This window comes from Sinohyriopsis cumingii, chromosome 10 (assembly GCF_028554795.1).
Source record: "Sinohyriopsis cumingii isolate HCF-2022 chromosome 10, ASM2855479v2, whole genome shotgun sequence".
Classification (NCBI taxonomy): domain Eukaryota; kingdom Metazoa; phylum Mollusca; class Bivalvia; order Unionida; family Unionidae; genus Sinohyriopsis; species Sinohyriopsis cumingii.
The window spans coordinates 74975447-74992239 of NC_142970.1; the positions used below are offsets into that span (position 1 = coordinate 74975447).

A 16793-nucleotide genomic window follows, 5' to 3' on the forward strand; every position below is an offset into this window, starting at 1 on the left:
ATTGGCTACTTGAGAGGGATACATTTGACATTTCTGGCCTAAAATGCTAGCGGCATGATGCTCATAAGTGTTGCCATTCATTTTGGACACAAACTTGTTGATTCCAAGAAAATTTGCCATGTAGTGGCGGTAGCTGGGGACCACTGTACTATTTTGTACAAGATTCAAAGTAATGCTGCCCCCCCCCCCCATAAAAAACGAACACACTGTGCCCCACTTTCAAAGCCACCTAATGCTGACAAGTACAAAATTGCCTCTACCGCTGGAAAAAGTTTTAGCCATATCTTGCAATCATCAAATACACTAAACAAAAACAACCCTGTCTAGTTTTCTTCTCCTTCATAATGCACCACCCCAGTTCTTGCAACCATTCCTTCTAGTAGATGTAAGGGAGATAAAAAATGGTCTTTCTACAACAAATATTTGAAATGGGAATTCTACAAAATGTGCACTATTAAATTAATTATTTGTTTGTAAAGTCAAATATGCAAAATATTACAAAACCTTCATGCTGAGTGCAAAGTATGAAAGCTATTAAATAAAAATGAAAGCAAACCATCACCTAACTAGCCCAAAGAGAAGCTTAAGAAGAAAAAAAATAATCAAGATAATAAAATGAATTAATTAAAATTTAACAAATAACATACATGTACCTAAAGTTATCAGCAATGGACACTTTCCAAACTAGCTAGAATCCCTACAATTTATCCTTTATGGTCCTAAACAGAGAAATTTATGTTCGAAAATTAAGTTTCAGAGAAGATGGGCAATCATGAAACATGACTTCTCTAAATGATAAAGCAAATTGATTAAAACCAGCTCCTTCAAGGACTAATCAATATAAGTAACAACCTATCAGAGGAAAGAAAAGTGACAAAAAATATGATCTTTGAAAGTTAATGATGGCATTATTTCTACTTGATGGCATCTTAAATCTAAGATTATTTTCAGAGTAATTGGTCGATAATTCATACTGAAAGTTTAAATGGTTAGCTATTAGTTTATGCCCATGTTGGTCAGAATAAGTTAAGTCCTCAACTACTTGGGAAAACAATACGGACCTGCCACCTTGAGTGGAATGAAAATCAAGAATTTGGAGAAAATAAATCAGGATCAGTGTTTGTGACCATATACCACCTAATTAACACCCCCTTCCCTTTATTAAAACAGAAAATTTAAAAGACGCAGTGTAACCTCAGTACAGAAGGTCCTGGGGGTTCAAGTTTGGTATTACAACTCCGATTGATCATGTTCCTGGGAAAATGTATTGATCTATTGATCATTTTAACTGTCCTGATATTTACAATTGCTTTATTCAGTGGCTGTAGAGTATTCCTCATGGAATCTCTGCATAATTTTTGCTCTCTTTGCATAGCCATTGTAAATTTAAAAAATTTAAATAAAAAAATTGTCATTTTTTAAACATCTGGATTTTGGGGGAAAAGATCAGGAAATTGTGATTTTGGAATTTTTAAAGAACAAAAAAATATCGGGATGATCCTGAGTAAATCAGGGTAAGTGGCAGGTCTGTACAATCTAAAATAGTTATCCACAATCCATTTGATTATTTTTCAAAAAAAATTTCACTAAAGTATTCATATGCTCAATTATCTCTACTGGAAACTTAGTATATGACCCTGATCACAAAAAAAAGTCTGGTTAAATGCTTGAAATATATTTTCTTATCTATTATATATCTATTGGAAGTTTGAGATAAATATTCAAAACTATATATATATAGTGAACATTTATCATGAAACATTTAGAATAAAGTAAATATATTGAATATAAAATCTGTTTCTTTTTTTGCAAGTGTGGTAAGTAAGATTATATCACACCAAACTAATCAAGCCAATTTACTACCATGCAAACTCACAGCACCCAGCAAACCTAATACCTTTAATTTACTACACTGCAAACTCACAGCACCCTGCAAACTAAATACCTCTGGTTTATCTGCCATTGTTTTTGCATCACTGATGACAACAGTTTCATCATCTTCTTCCTCATTTAGTTTGATAATTTCACTATCATCCCCATCAGAACTTTCTTCAAATTCTGAACTGACCTCTGACTCAATATCCTCCGACTCAACATTTGACCCAGCCTCTGAATCTATCTTATTTTTACCATGGTGACACTCATGTGATTCAGATCTGGGGCAAGAGGTCAGTGAAGAAGCCCTAGATGAGTTGGAAGAGCTTTCATCTTCCCAATTATCAACAACTAGAGGAACCTCCTTGTCAGGTTCAGAGACTCTCTACAATTAGGTAGAAATGTGTTCAAATAAGAAGGTATCAATACACTGGATATATTATCTTCTTCATGCTGAGAATACAATAACTTATCTATTTATTAAAAATATTATAATAATCCTCTTTTTTGGAAGTTTGCATCTGGCATTTTGAGATTTATTAGAATTATAGGTGTGTTTGCAAGTATTTTAAAATTAGATTGTATGTATGTTATGTATGTGCACGATCTCTAATGTCAAAGAGAACATCAACACTTGAACAACAGGTGTGCAAGTCGGTCAAAATTTGTATATATGTGCTACATGTGCCTATGTATGTATGTATGTATGTATGTATGTATGTACTGTACATGCATCATGGCTTACAGATTATCCACTTATCCGGCAGATACGGGCACCAGCAGGGTGTTATTGCTGTTGTTAAGTTTAATTATAGTGGCGTGCGCACAATTGTGCATGTGCCACTTTTTAGGTTTACTGATAGTTTGGCCTCAATCTGTGGGTCCATAAAGGTCCCTTACAGTTGAATGGTTGGCTGTCATTAGTGGGAAGGAGAGCTCGGGAACGGTCCTGGTTGCTTCACATCGCTGGTTTCTTGTTGCATTTGCCTGGTGTTTCTTGCGTTTTGTTTAATTATTATTTTTTGTTTTGTTTTTTCTTCAAATTGTTCTAAAAAATGGGGGGGGGGGTTTCTATGCTGTGTATAGAGGTTGTTAGTAGAAATCATGTATGAAGAGAGATTTTCAAGGTTATTATGGTATTACTAGTCGAGGTGTTTAGTGTGTGCTTTCTGTGTTATGTTATTTATAAGTTTTTAGATATTGCCTCTTTAAGTTATTTATTTATTAATGTTTTTAGAGACTGAATGTTATTTATACTTTATTTAGCAAGAGACCGGAGTCGTTAAGGACATCTAGGACCGGAGTCCTAGCTGATTACTTGGTTCGTTAAGGACATCTAGGACATCCAATTTTGCGGCTTCCTTAGTTTTTGATAGGTGCTTCGTAAGTGAATTATTTATTAATATTTTTTATAAAATTGAATGATATGTTATGGGTTTTTATGTGGGGGCTTCTAAATTTAGCTAGTTACTGGGTCTTTTGGTTTTGTGGGGATAGAAATTATATTTTGTTCCCAAGTCCCGCTGAGTCTATGAATTTATTTATATTTTTATATGCTGATTGTTTATTTTTATTAGAGTCCATAAGTAACTCTGGGTATGTGTGTTATGATCCAATCTCTTTTTGGTTTTTGATAAATATTTTCCTAGCGGGTTGATATTTTGGGCATATATTGAATACATGGTGTAGATCTTCGGTGGTGTGGCAGTTAAAACAGTTAATGGTTGCTGGTTTGGGTCCCATAAACCTTCCAAAACTGCTTGCTAGTTTAGTTTTTCCAGTTATTATCCTGTTTATGGCTTTCTGTTCTAAATAGGTACCCTTAGGTAGCTGTATGTTCCTATCTACGTTTCTTGGGGTTTCATGGTGCTTTTTACCTTTCGTGGAGGAGTTCCAAAAATCTTGCCATTTTTGGTCTATTTATGTTTGTGCAAAGCTTAGTACTTCTGTAGAGCTATAGTTAAGATTAATAGAGTTTTGATCTCCTAGTTTGGTTTGTGCAACTTTGTCTGCTGTTTGGTTGCCAGAGATTCCAATGTGCGATGGTATCCACATGAGCTCGACTAATTGATGTGCTGTGGTGATATCGTTGATTAATTGGCATGCTCTGTCGAGGAATTGTTCCCTAGAGTGTGTATTGCAATTTTGGATTGATTTGATAACGCTTAGGGAATCGCTTATAATGACTGCTTTAGGTATTTGGTTGTCTTTAATCCATTGTAGTGATTCAAATATAGCCCAGAATTCAGTGGTGTAAATGGAGCAATAGTCAGGTAATCTGGATCCCGTTTGTATATTGAATTCAGGGATGACTATTGCTGCTGCTGTTCTTGGTGGGTTGTTTGTTTTTGATCCATCGGTATATATTTTAACATAGTCGTGTATTTTTGGTTGATTTCGTTTACCAGTACAGTTTTTAGTAAGCTTTCTCGTCCTTCTTTATTGGCTAATTTGGTAGCTTCAATGTTAATCCTTGGTGGTTTTTGTAACCACGGTGATTTGTTCTGGTCTGTACTGTTTGTTACCTGTTTTTTTTGTAGAGGTATCTTTTCTCTTTGTTCAAGGATTACTTTGCCACTTGGTGTGGGTATGATTTTGGGTTTGAAGACAACTTTACACTTGTTTATAGCTATTTTGGTGGGATGGTTGTCTAGGTGGGTATCTAATCGAATGGAGTATCGGAGGAGCAGTTCTTGCCTACGTAATTTTAACGGTAGATCTCCTGTTAGTGTTTGCAGTTCTTCTAATAATGTTAAGGGGAGTGTTCCTGTGCATAATAGTAAGGCTTTCCTCTGGATAGTGTCAAGTTTTTGAAGTACAGGTTGCTTAGCCGAGTTATATGCTTGGCAACTGTAATCCAGTTTTGATCTAATTAGGGTTTTAAATATCGTAAGGAGGGTTTCCTGGTTGGATACCCAGTCAGTCCCTGTGATGTTCCTGGGTAAATTGAGATCTTTGTTACAATTCTGGGTGAGTTGTTCAATGTGCAGTTTCCATGTGAGGTGGTTGTCAAAGAACATTCCTAGGAATTTTACTACTGTTACGTATTTGATTAATTGATTTTGTATACAGAAGTTTGGATAGACTAGGTTGTTATTTCTTTTGGGGGTGAATATGATTGTCACAGTTTTTTCATGAGATATTTTGAAACCCCATTTGTCCGCCCATCTCCCTATATTGTCTAGGTTCTGCTAGATTTCTTTAACTACTGTTTTATTGGCAGGATTTCCATTCCTCCATATGCTACTATCATCTGCAAATTGTGACAAGTTTATTTCTGTGGAGGCTGCATTGAGGTCAAAGTCATTTACCATTAGGTTAAATAGTAGGGGACTTATTACACTGCCTTGCAGTGTTCCAGCAGGGTGTTAAGTGTTCACAACAGTATAAAAATAAACATAAAATGCCCCATCTTACAACATGAATAAGACATTTATTTAAAATAGTTATCATGTGTTGCTTTCATTCTTGAGATATGATTTGAAATAAGTTTATAGAGCTTCATTAAATTTATGAGACTGAATAAATGTCAGCCAAATGCAGCAATAAAAAAATTTGAAAATGAAGATAACCCTGAAGACTAATAATTGCAACCATAAGTGTTTACAAATAAAACCTATACTATTTACATGCATAAATCATGTGTACAATGAAGTACAAAGGATATAATGACATGCATGTTATAATTCTTTCTCAAGTTTATTCTGTATTAATTGCATGACATCATTTACTGACATAATACAAAACAAGATCTGTGATATATTCTAGAAAATGTTCTTCTGTAACTTTATCTGAAGACTTGGACAAGAATCTTTCTGAGTACATGTATACCGTGTGACCCCGCTATAACACAGTAGTTGGGAGCCATAAAACCCAACCGCGTTATATACCGAAACGTGTTATATGCAACCAAGTCAGTAAGCTGAAGAAAATGTACCCCCAACAAAAATGTGGCAGGGTGGGGGTGGGGGGTAATAAATGCGGGTGGTAAAATACGTGCTTCATCGGCACAGTTACCATCTTAAATTGATGCATATTAAATGAGAAATACACCTGTAGTGAAAACAGAGAAGACATAATATAATAGTTTACTTTATTTAGAGAACCATGAATTGGTACATATATGTGAATCCTGTTTATATATAAATGTCTAATGTATAGCATGAATAGAGTATCAACACCGTGTATTCACCTGCGAACCTCATATACACTGAATCCACAATACAAGTGATTCCATCGAAAATATGCACACACAGAGCTTTAAAATATTTATTAATTTTGTAACAGGTCATCTTGGTCTGAATTCAGTGGAAAAACATAGCACAATCATGTAACAAATAACAAAACACATTTAAAGTACGTTCCAAGTCAGTAAAAGTTAGTTTGCATTTTAAGCCGCTGTTGGTAGCGTTCATAAGCATAAACATTTTCCCTACAAAAAGGAAACTTTCACAGCACAGTTAACGTGTTCCAGTCACGTTGGAAAATGCAAACATCCATCAGATTCCATCACTTTTATTTAAGTTTGGTACTGACTTCCTTTGAAGAAAAGTTCTTTGCTGTTATTGAAAGATTGTAGTCGGCTTTCTTTGATGAAGGGTGCATGCACTATTTAAGTCACCACTAAAGGACAGCTTTGGAGAACCAAACAAATGCCCATTTCTTATTGTGGCGGCAACATCAAATAATTGTATTGCATGATTGAGACTGGTATTTTTTCCATCTGCTGAGTACGTTTTCATAACAGTCGGTGCTTCAAAGGTAATCTGTTTCCTTTGAAATTTCAGCAAACTATTTTATCTGGGTACATTTTTAAAAAGGAATTTGCCGCCGTTTAGACTATTCTAGTTACTGTCCCTCCATGCCTACTGAATAAACCAATAAGATGTATTTTTTTGTTACATTTATGGTAGCAGCATGATGCTGCCTTCCACGCATGTGTCTGAAAATTAACAAAGGGTCAATGGATGATAGAGACACAGGTGTTCTGATGACAGGGATTATTACAGAAAATGTGAGTGTTCTGAAGGATTTAATTCTGAGTGAAAGGAAGAGGAATTTTACTTACCATCCACATACAAAAGTCAGTCTTTGTAAATATATTAATTACTAGCGAGCGGCCGAAAATCTGAAGAAAGATAGATTACGAGACAATGCCTTGTCCGGTTGATCTCCATTACCAGAAATGTCAACAACAAAAAAGCGGATATTTCACAACATACAGAACTCATGCTAGATGTCAAGATAAGCGGATTATGATATAACAATGCACTGTTTAGATGGTTTGTCAGTATGGACAAATAATTTGTTTAGATAACAATAGATAAATTTCAGTGCATTTTACATCCAGTTTGTGGCTTCCTTTCTGCACTCCAAACCAATGGTCGTATATAAAAGTTTAAACAGCCAACAATGTCGCCAATAAATAAAAAGCCACATGGTATATAGCGGGGTCACACTGTACTTTGTGCTATTAAGACATCTGATTATAGGCAAGCCACATGCTACTGTATACAACTCTCACTCATTATACTGTGGTACATTTGATACAAAAACTGCCATGTTTTATACCCAACCACAGCATGGTGAAAACAAGCAAGAACTCAAATGCATATACATGTACATCCAGGTGGGATGGGGAGACAAAAAGCCTGTACAAAATATATTAATAATTTAAATTTATACAAATTGAATATGTATCTGTGCATTTAATCTAATCAAATAATAATAATATTTAAAAAGAAAATAATGATAATTAAGTTCCGGTTGTTTTCTTTCAATGCATAATGTCATTCATTTTGGAAGACCATAATTCAAGTACAATGGTTTCACAAACATTTTTTTGTTAATGAATTTTTTAAAGTCTAAATTAATTGTTTAATTAAATTAAACTTTGGTCAAAGCTTCTATGGTGGTATTGCAATATCTCCAGAACTGCATCGTAATGAAGGGCAATGAGGGTCAGCTCTAAAAGGATTTTATGTACTGATACAAGTATTGAGCATTGACGAAGACTGCATAAAATATCTGCAATTTTTCAAAATATTACTTAGTCTATGGTCACTGAAAGATAGGAATTGTCACAAATTTCTTTTTACCAAAATGAAAGTAAGATTTGTCTTGTCATCCATCTTGTTTGGTGGACAAATGTTCAATGCAGAATCAGATATTTGCTAATCAAAATGAAGCAGTCCCCCATGACCATCCAATTCTTTCTCTTCTTCAATGTCATTGTGTGAATGTGTGTGTGTGTGTATATTGGTATAATCATGCCTTACAACTAATGTATAATGGTGCCATAAAATATTGTCCATGATTATTAGTCAGGCAGCCTTTACATAAAGGTTGAAAATGCAATGAAATCAAGAAGATGTATTTATGTGCCCTTTAATAGCAGGTACCCTTTATATGGGAGAACAAGATGACCGCTATCGCTTAACCAGCTTGAAGCAGTTGTTCCGTTTTTTAGTGCCCTTTTCATGATATCTGTGCTTGTTGCCTGTTTTTATCTTCATTATTGTGTTCATTATGTATTGGCTGTTAAATTCGTATGTGTTTGTTTATCTCCTTGTTTTGGAAATGAGAATAATTAGACTTTTTCTCAGCTGTCTTGCTCCAATGTTTTTCAACAAACCAAAATGATGTGATACTCGCCAGTCAACCCGTTTATGCAACGATGGACCCCCATTAATTGCTTTAAATGTTCACTCCTTGGCTCTCCACACTAAATTGTGCCTTGACTAAACAAACTGGGACTACATTCATCATTACCTAAATGTAAACAGAAGCGAAAAAAGAAACGTTGTTCAAAGCTGGCCGGTGCAGAACAGGAAGAAGAATTCCAGTTATCTCCCTTATTTCGGCACAACCATTAAAAATTTTTTCGACCGTTAATTTAGATAACCTAATTCAAATACCAATTAATTCATCAACCTTTGTGTGAACTATCCAAGAAATAACTCTGCGCATTGCATTATTCAATGCAAAGTCAGTAGGATCACCAGAAAAGCGCACAGAAATAGTTAATTTTATCAATAACCAAAATGTTGACATATTTTTTGTGACAGAAACATGGCTAAAAACATCAGGCGATGAACCCAAGTGTGCGGATCTAACACCCACTGGTTACTCCATCAAGTCGTTCCCCTGTAATTCTCGCGGAGGTGGAATTGCTGTCATCACAAAGAACTCCATGATAAAACATCTTAACTATACCACAACATTCAATTTCAACCACACATTGTTTGAACTAGTCCAAACCACACTCACACTGGAGCAAAGGTCAGTCCATTTTTTCTGCCTATACCGCCCTCCTCCTAGTAGAAAAAAACAAGCTGGTTGACTCTCTCTTTTTGGAGCAGTTTCTGAATCTCCTGGACTATGGAAATTTCATAGGTGGCAACCTGATTATTCTTGGAGATTTCAACTTTCACTTTGACTGTCCCGGAAACTCAAATACATCAAAACTCATAGATTCCATTAATGTTTTCAACCTCAAACAGTCAGTTAACCAACCCACCCATAAACATGGTCACATTTTAGACTGGATTCTTCATAGACCTGACGATGACATTCTATGGTCCTCCCTGGTATCCCATGACCTTGCATCAGATCACCTCTGCATTATATGCCATCTTGACGTATCAGTCCCTAACCCTCCACCTTCATCTGCTACTAAGAGAAACCTCTGTTTTATAAATAGAACCAAACTAATGCATGAAATCCAAGCTAACCTCACAACTTTCTTACCTCCTAACGCAGAACAACTCGATAACTGTGTTCATTACTTGACAAACATGCCCCAGCTACCAAGTGCCAAGTATCAATTCAAAAGTGTTCTCCATGGTATAGCAGTGTTAGGGACCAGCTTTGCACTGCTAAAAGAGACCACCATAAAGCTGAGAGGCTCTGGCTTTGCAACAGACTCACTATTCATAAGCAAATCTATGAAGTCGCTAAGAAGAATGTCACAAATAGAGTCCATGCAGCAAAATCAGCCCACTACACTACTAAGATCATGGGAAGTTCCAGCTGCAAAGAGCTCTTCAAGATCACTAACAAGCTAATGTCAAGGAACAAATCAACACCAGTTCCAACTACCTTCTCTCCAGTCGACCTTCCGGACATGTTTGCAAATTTCTTCCGTGAAAAAGTACGAACCATAAGAGATAAGCTTGACACCACAATTTCAATTGACTCGTAGTCACCATACAGTTGGGATACAGAATTTGAGCGGCAACCATTAGCAGCATTTGAACCTGTCTCTATGGATTTCGTATGTACAATCAAAGCACCAAAGTCATGTGAACTTGATCCAATTCCAACATCACTGCTGCTTGAGTGCTTAGATCCAGTATTGCCTTCACTAACTGATGTTATTAATACCTCTCTCCCATCAGGGGAATTCCCATCAATTTTCAAAACTGCCATTGTAAAGCCTCTGCTGAAGAAACCAATACTAGACCATAACGATTTAAAGAACTACCGCCTGGTTTCTAATCTCCCAGTCATTTAAAAAATCTTAGAAAAGGTTGTTCTATCCCAGCTTGTATCTCATCTAAATTCAAATAGTCTTTTTAGCAATGTACAATCTGCATATCACCCTTGAAACAGTACTGAAACAATTCTAAAAGTAGTTAATGACATTCTCTCTGAGTTGGATAGCGGAAAGATTACAGTCCTCACCCTTCTTGATTTGTCTGCAGCATTTGACACAATAGACCATGATATATTACTTCACCATCTCCAGCATGTATTTGGCATTCATGATACAGCCTTACTGTGGTTCAAGTCCTACTTGGTCAACAGGACACAAATTATATCTGCAAATGAAATACACTCCAGCCCAGTTGATGTATGTTGTGGTGTTCCACAGGGGTCTGTTCTTGGACCTGTTCTCTTCATTCTGTACACTCAGTCGCACTCAAGTGTCGTAGATCATCATCCAGTGTCTCACCAATTGTACGTTGATGACACCCAAATATACAAATCTAGGCACCCAACTGAAGTTGATGCTACCATCCAAGGTGTAGAGAGGTGCATTTCTGATGTGAAATCATGGATGACTTGAAAAAAGCTGCAGATGAATGATGATAAAACTGAGGCCATTCTGATCACAACACAAAGACTTTCTCATTCACATCTTTTACCTCAAACAATAAATATCAGCAACGCCAACATTAAATTCACACAATCAGTACGAAACCTAGGTGTTACTCTGGACCGTACTCTCACATTGCACCAACATATCATGAACATATGCAAGGCTGCATATCTTGAGCTGAGATACATCACCTCAATTCGCAAATATCTTTCAGTTGATGCCACTAAAACACTTGTGTGTTCATTAGTACTTTCAAGACTGGACTATTGTAACTCAATTCTGTCTGGTTCATCTCAATATCTACTCCAGAAACTTCAAAAAGTTCAAAACACAGCTGCTTGGATCATACTTAAGAGTACCACGATCAGAGCACACCTCACACTGCTCTGTACCCTACATTGGCTATACATTCGATCCAGAATCAAACACAAAATTTGTTCTTTGTGCTATATTTCACTGTCGGACTCCAGTCCAACATACCTATCTGACCTCACCCATGTGTACACACCAGCAAGATACTTACGTTCCTCGTCTGACAAACGTATACTCATTATTCCCACTATGAAAACAAGAGTCATATGGACAGCGTTCTTTTGCATACCAGGGCCCAGCAATGTGGAATGAAGCAGCCCACTGAACTTAGACACAAAGACACAGTGATCACATTCAAGAGGGCTCTCAAAACTCACTTATTTTGACTGCAAAAACAAACTTAAAGACCTAATAATGTTTCCTACCTGAAATATTCTCAGCATGTTTTTTATTTTTTAATGTTTTTCTAATTTCGTGTTCTTTGTTTTTGTAATAATATGATTATGTTTTTTATAGGTGTTGTCTAATGCTGTAATGCGCTTTGAGCTTCTAAAGATTAGGTGCTATACAAAGTGCTCATTATTATTATTATTATTATTATTATTATTATTATATGCAGGTATTTGAATAAATAGGTTTCACTGTCACCTAATCTGCATTTGAAATATTTTGCAAGAAGACTGAAAAGAAGTTTCTAAACAATAGTTTACCTCTAAATATTTGCCTTCTTCTGAAGAAACTGAATCTTCTTCTGGCTCCCAATAGTCTGGCATGTGCTTGCGATCTGGCTTGGGAACCTAAAAAAACAATATGGTTTACAAAATGCAAACATCTGATAGGCAAACAGGTCCAATGTGTTGTTGAATAACCAGATAATACACATTTAGCTGTTATCCAGCTCTACCCACATAATGCAGACAGCTTTTGATAAATATTTTAAGGCAAAGGGTGAAAGTGAAATCAAAGAGATAGGAAGATTCCCATCCACTCTACTAAAAACCAAAACAATGATTTTACCCCCATTTTTGCAAAATAACTAGACACAATTAAGTAGTCTTGAACTAAATTCTTATGTATATCAATCTCAATTTTCTTATCACTCAACATGATCATGACCTTTGACATCTAGACCTCAAAAGTTATCAGTTTCATTTTTACCCTAACTACTAGCCATCTACAAAGTTTGCTCAAGACACTTACTCCATAACCAAAATTATTGTGCAAAGCATAATTTTTCTTTGAGCCATAATGTCCTTAACCATTAAACTATTGACAACAGATCCATAGGTCTTTTATTTACCTTTTATATCCCAAATTAATAAGCTTTGTCCCAAGTGCATGTCATCCACAAAGTCTTGTGAAGGTACATGGTTCTAAAACTAAAGTTATTATGCGGAAATTGAAAAGGAACAAATGGATGGTAATATTATAATGGGATTTAACAGTTTTTCACCACAAGACAGGCTATACATGGCAGCCAGTATAACTGGCATAGGAAGAACCAGAGAAAACCCCAGTAAGAACCAACAACAAACGAGAAGCTAATGGCAAGCTTTCTCACGTACATACATTAGCCAAGCCCAAGACTCAAACCCATGCGGACTTAGGTGAGATGGCAGTTATCTATAATGGTGGGCACTTTATACCATTTGGTCACTCGGGGCTCTTACATAAAAACCTTTTGGTAAGCATGAGAACAACAATCTATATAATCACACATTTATTAAGTTACAACACTAATATTTTGGAGTCATTCTTTGGGTCTAATCTTTGCTACATGAGCTTAGTTAAGGACTACTGTATCTTGTGGGTAGCAATTTTCATGGTTTAGTGATTAACAACATTTTTGCTAGTACATAAATTTCTAGACTGGTGTACTTCAAGGTGTTCAGATAATACTTTGCCAATTTTAGCAACTGTGGCCATGCCTGATAGCTGACCAATATCCCATTTCAAACTTCAAAAAGTCTTGCTGCCAGAATACTCAGAAACTCAAATTTGACTAGATTATGTTAAACAGTATTTGCTAACAAGGTGATGAAAGGTTCTATTTTCTGTAAAAATAGTTGTATTTAATAACAGATTGGCATCTCATTTCTATGAACTTAAAAGGATGCTGTCAAATTTGTTCTGATTGGCTTTCTGAGAAAAAGTTGCCCAAAGTTTATTTTTCTTTTATTTTCAGTGAGGTGGCTATATTTGATAGGTGACCAACAATATTTATACAACCCTTAAGACTGAACAACAACAACGACAAAAACCAACAAAGCAAGAATGATTATTGACAACTTTGATCTAAACTGATTTAAGTTTTAAAAATAAACTGAGAAAAATGAATGTTAGTAGACACACAATGGATGCAGCGCTATAACATAAGCTCACTTGCAATCTAACAAGTAAGTGAACTAAAACTTAATTTGGAAACCTATAAAAACAATTATAATTAGAATAATCCTATTAGAAATGTGACACGCGTCTTTCTAATGCTTTGCAGGCAGTACAAAACTGAGTCTGTGATTGTGTTCATGTACCTGACTACAAATACAGCTAACTGGAACATGCCTGGACCATTCCATTAATAACAGAAAAACACCTTGGAATTATTACAGATGTTACCATGACAGATACTGTAACTTGTTTATTATAGAACATCATGAGCTTTCAGGAAAACCACTCATCAACTCAAATGATTTCTTTGTGGCTGAAACATTTTTTAGTTCTGTTCTGAACATGTAGATTAGTAACAAAAAAAACTCCTATGCTTAACTTGTATCAATAATTTCATTAAGTTACCAACATGCTTTTAGTACTTTATTATTTAATTCTGAGTACCAAAGTCTGTGAATGAGATCTCTGTCATTTTCCCAATTCTTCTGCTGCATAACACCTTCAAAGTATTTTCATGTGGATTTTCAATTAAAAATCATCAAGGTGTTCCAATTTCATACACAAAAAATATGCAATACTTACTGGTTTTAGGGTCCACTGCTCCTTTGGTGATGATGTAGGGTGTGTGGGTGGTTTAAATTTCTTCCTGATGACAGAGTTTGGAATATACCCTATCAGAAGAAGACAGAAATAAGTTGCAGGTATGTAATCACTGTTCTAATGCCATATATACTCACTTGTCCAATTGCAAACAAACTAGACTCAGATCTACTGTTCTACAGGTTACTTTTAGCAAACTGCTGTTGTTGTTGTTGTTATAAGGTTTAGCGCCATTTTGCAGCACATGATAGGCTATACATGGCAGCAAGTATAAATAGCGGAGCAAGAACCCAGGAAAACACTGGAAAGAACCACCAACCCACAAGAAACTACTGGCATGCTTTCTCACGTAATAACATTGGCTGAGCCCAAGACTCAAACCCACACAGACAGATACGAGATGGCAGTGATCTGTAACAGTTAGCGCTTTAGAACACTTGGCCCCTCCAACAAACTGCAAAGACCCATGTCTTCTGCACATTATCCAATATCAGATCTAAAGCTGTGCAGTTCACAGCTGGTTGGCTTATAAGCAAGTGTGGACAGTACAACAGGAGATCTGGGTTTATGATGTTTGCATTAGGGTGCACGTTATAAATGTATAAATACAGTAAACTACCATATTTACTGTATATATATATATATATATATATATATATATATATATATATATATATATATATATATATATATATATTGGGACACAATAAAATAATTAATGTTTTTTTCCTGTCCCAGAACTTATGGTGAAACTTTCTTTCCGCCTAGGTCAAAACAATATAAATTTGTGTTGAACTTGTGCCCCCCACATACACTACATGTTGCAATAAAATAGATGAACAAAATGATTATTTGAAAATAATATGAAAGAAAATAACCTTGTTTTGCTATTTATTTTTTCTCATCATGAGCATTAAAGAATAAAATATATCCATGAACTCTGTATATGAAGCATATGTATCCATACTGTAGAATGTATTGCTCATGTCTGATAACACATTACACATTGTTCATTGACATGAACATGGAGAAACAAATCCTGTTTGGTTGTACTCAAACTCATGACATGGTGTTAGGTGCAAAATAACCAAGACTGAATTATATCCAGGTCAAATATATGACAGCATCTCACAAATAAAAATCATTATTTGAAAATACATTCACTTAAGTGCAAATGAGAATCTTTTCACTTGCATGAGTTAAAAAAATTATTATTAAAGTAAGTTATTACTGTGTATACTATTTACCTGTGCCAAGCAAACAGAAGCCAGGGTGGTGTTATTTTTATTACAAAGAAAGCCAACCACGGAAGCCAACTTTGGATACTTTTAACCCGATGTTTATTTTTTTAAAAAAGATATCAATACAAAGGTTATTTTATTACAAACAAGTCGACTTTGGAAGCCAACCTTGGAAGCCAAATTTGGATTCTTTTAAATGTGCCCATTTTTGTGTGTGTTTTTTTTTGTTGAATATACAAAGTCGACCAAGAAATTGAAACTACCTTTGGTTCCATTTCACCATTATTCATGGGAATTATGAAAATAAATTGAAACAATGGAACAATTTTTAAAGTGATACAATATAGTGCTTCGTGCATGGACATCGATGACCCAGCATTGCCCAGAAGATTTGGAGAAAATAAAATCAAGTGGTTAATATGTGAAGACCAGAAGAGAAGAAAATGATTTTGATGACAATATGATCATTAACATGGATGAAACTCTAGTGTACTTGGATCTTATTACTGGATGGACTGACAATAAGATGGGGGTTAAAAGTGTGAGAATTAGCATGATTGGATTTTAATTTTAAACTTTAGTCTTTGCAATTTCTGCTTCAGGAGATGTGATGCTTGTAACAATAATTTTTTACGGCATAAGAAAGCTAAAAAATATTGATGCACCGAAGAATGGATCGTACATGTGCAGAAGCAGGGTTGTGTTGACAAGATGATGAAATTTGAGTTGGAGTGCATTTTCCGACATGTAAGTTTTGAATGATTTAAAAGGTGTTCCACTACTTACAGCTCGAAAAAAAACAAAATGTCCCAGAGCAATGTACAATGAAATTTACTTTCAAAATTAATTTATGGTGTCCCAACAAATACAGTATCCCAATATATATGGTAAATATGGTATTTGGGAAGTTTTGTTGGTGACAGTGGTTCACATCCACATTCTACTTTTTCCTTATTTGGTGATACATGCAAATTTTACCTTCAGATCAGTTAATAAGAACATTTACGATTTTGGTTTAAATATTTTGCATAGAAATAATCTACTTGATCTATTGGAATTCTATAATTTACACAAAATTATATCTGTACAATTGGTGATTCCTACATACAAGCCACCTAGTTATTTCTTTTCAGTGACAGTGAAAACAATAACTAGTGAGGATATACTTCTTGTCAGAGACCATGAAAACAACAACCAGTGAGAAAATGTTTCTTCTCAGAGACAATAAAAACAATAACCAGGCAGGAAAAATACTTGGTAGCATAATACAATGA

The 16793-nt window shown here is 35.3% G+C and overlaps 1 protein-coding gene across 1 annotated transcript in view; it reads right to left on the reverse strand.

Moving 5' to 3' along the window:
- Positions 1–16793, reverse strand: part of LOC149790401 (uncharacterized) — a 263333-nt gene that overhangs the window by 121722 nt on the left and 124818 nt on the right. The window contains exons 20-22 of the mRNA XM_089972455.1: positions 14261–14349; positions 12001–12087; positions 1946–2260 (exon numbers count right to left, since the gene is read on the reverse strand). Of these exons, the coding sequence (XP_089828581.1) occupies positions 1946–2260; positions 12001–12087; positions 14261–14349 (491 nt within the window). The remainder of the gene's footprint in view (positions 1–1945; positions 2261–12000; positions 12088–14260; positions 14350–16793) is intronic.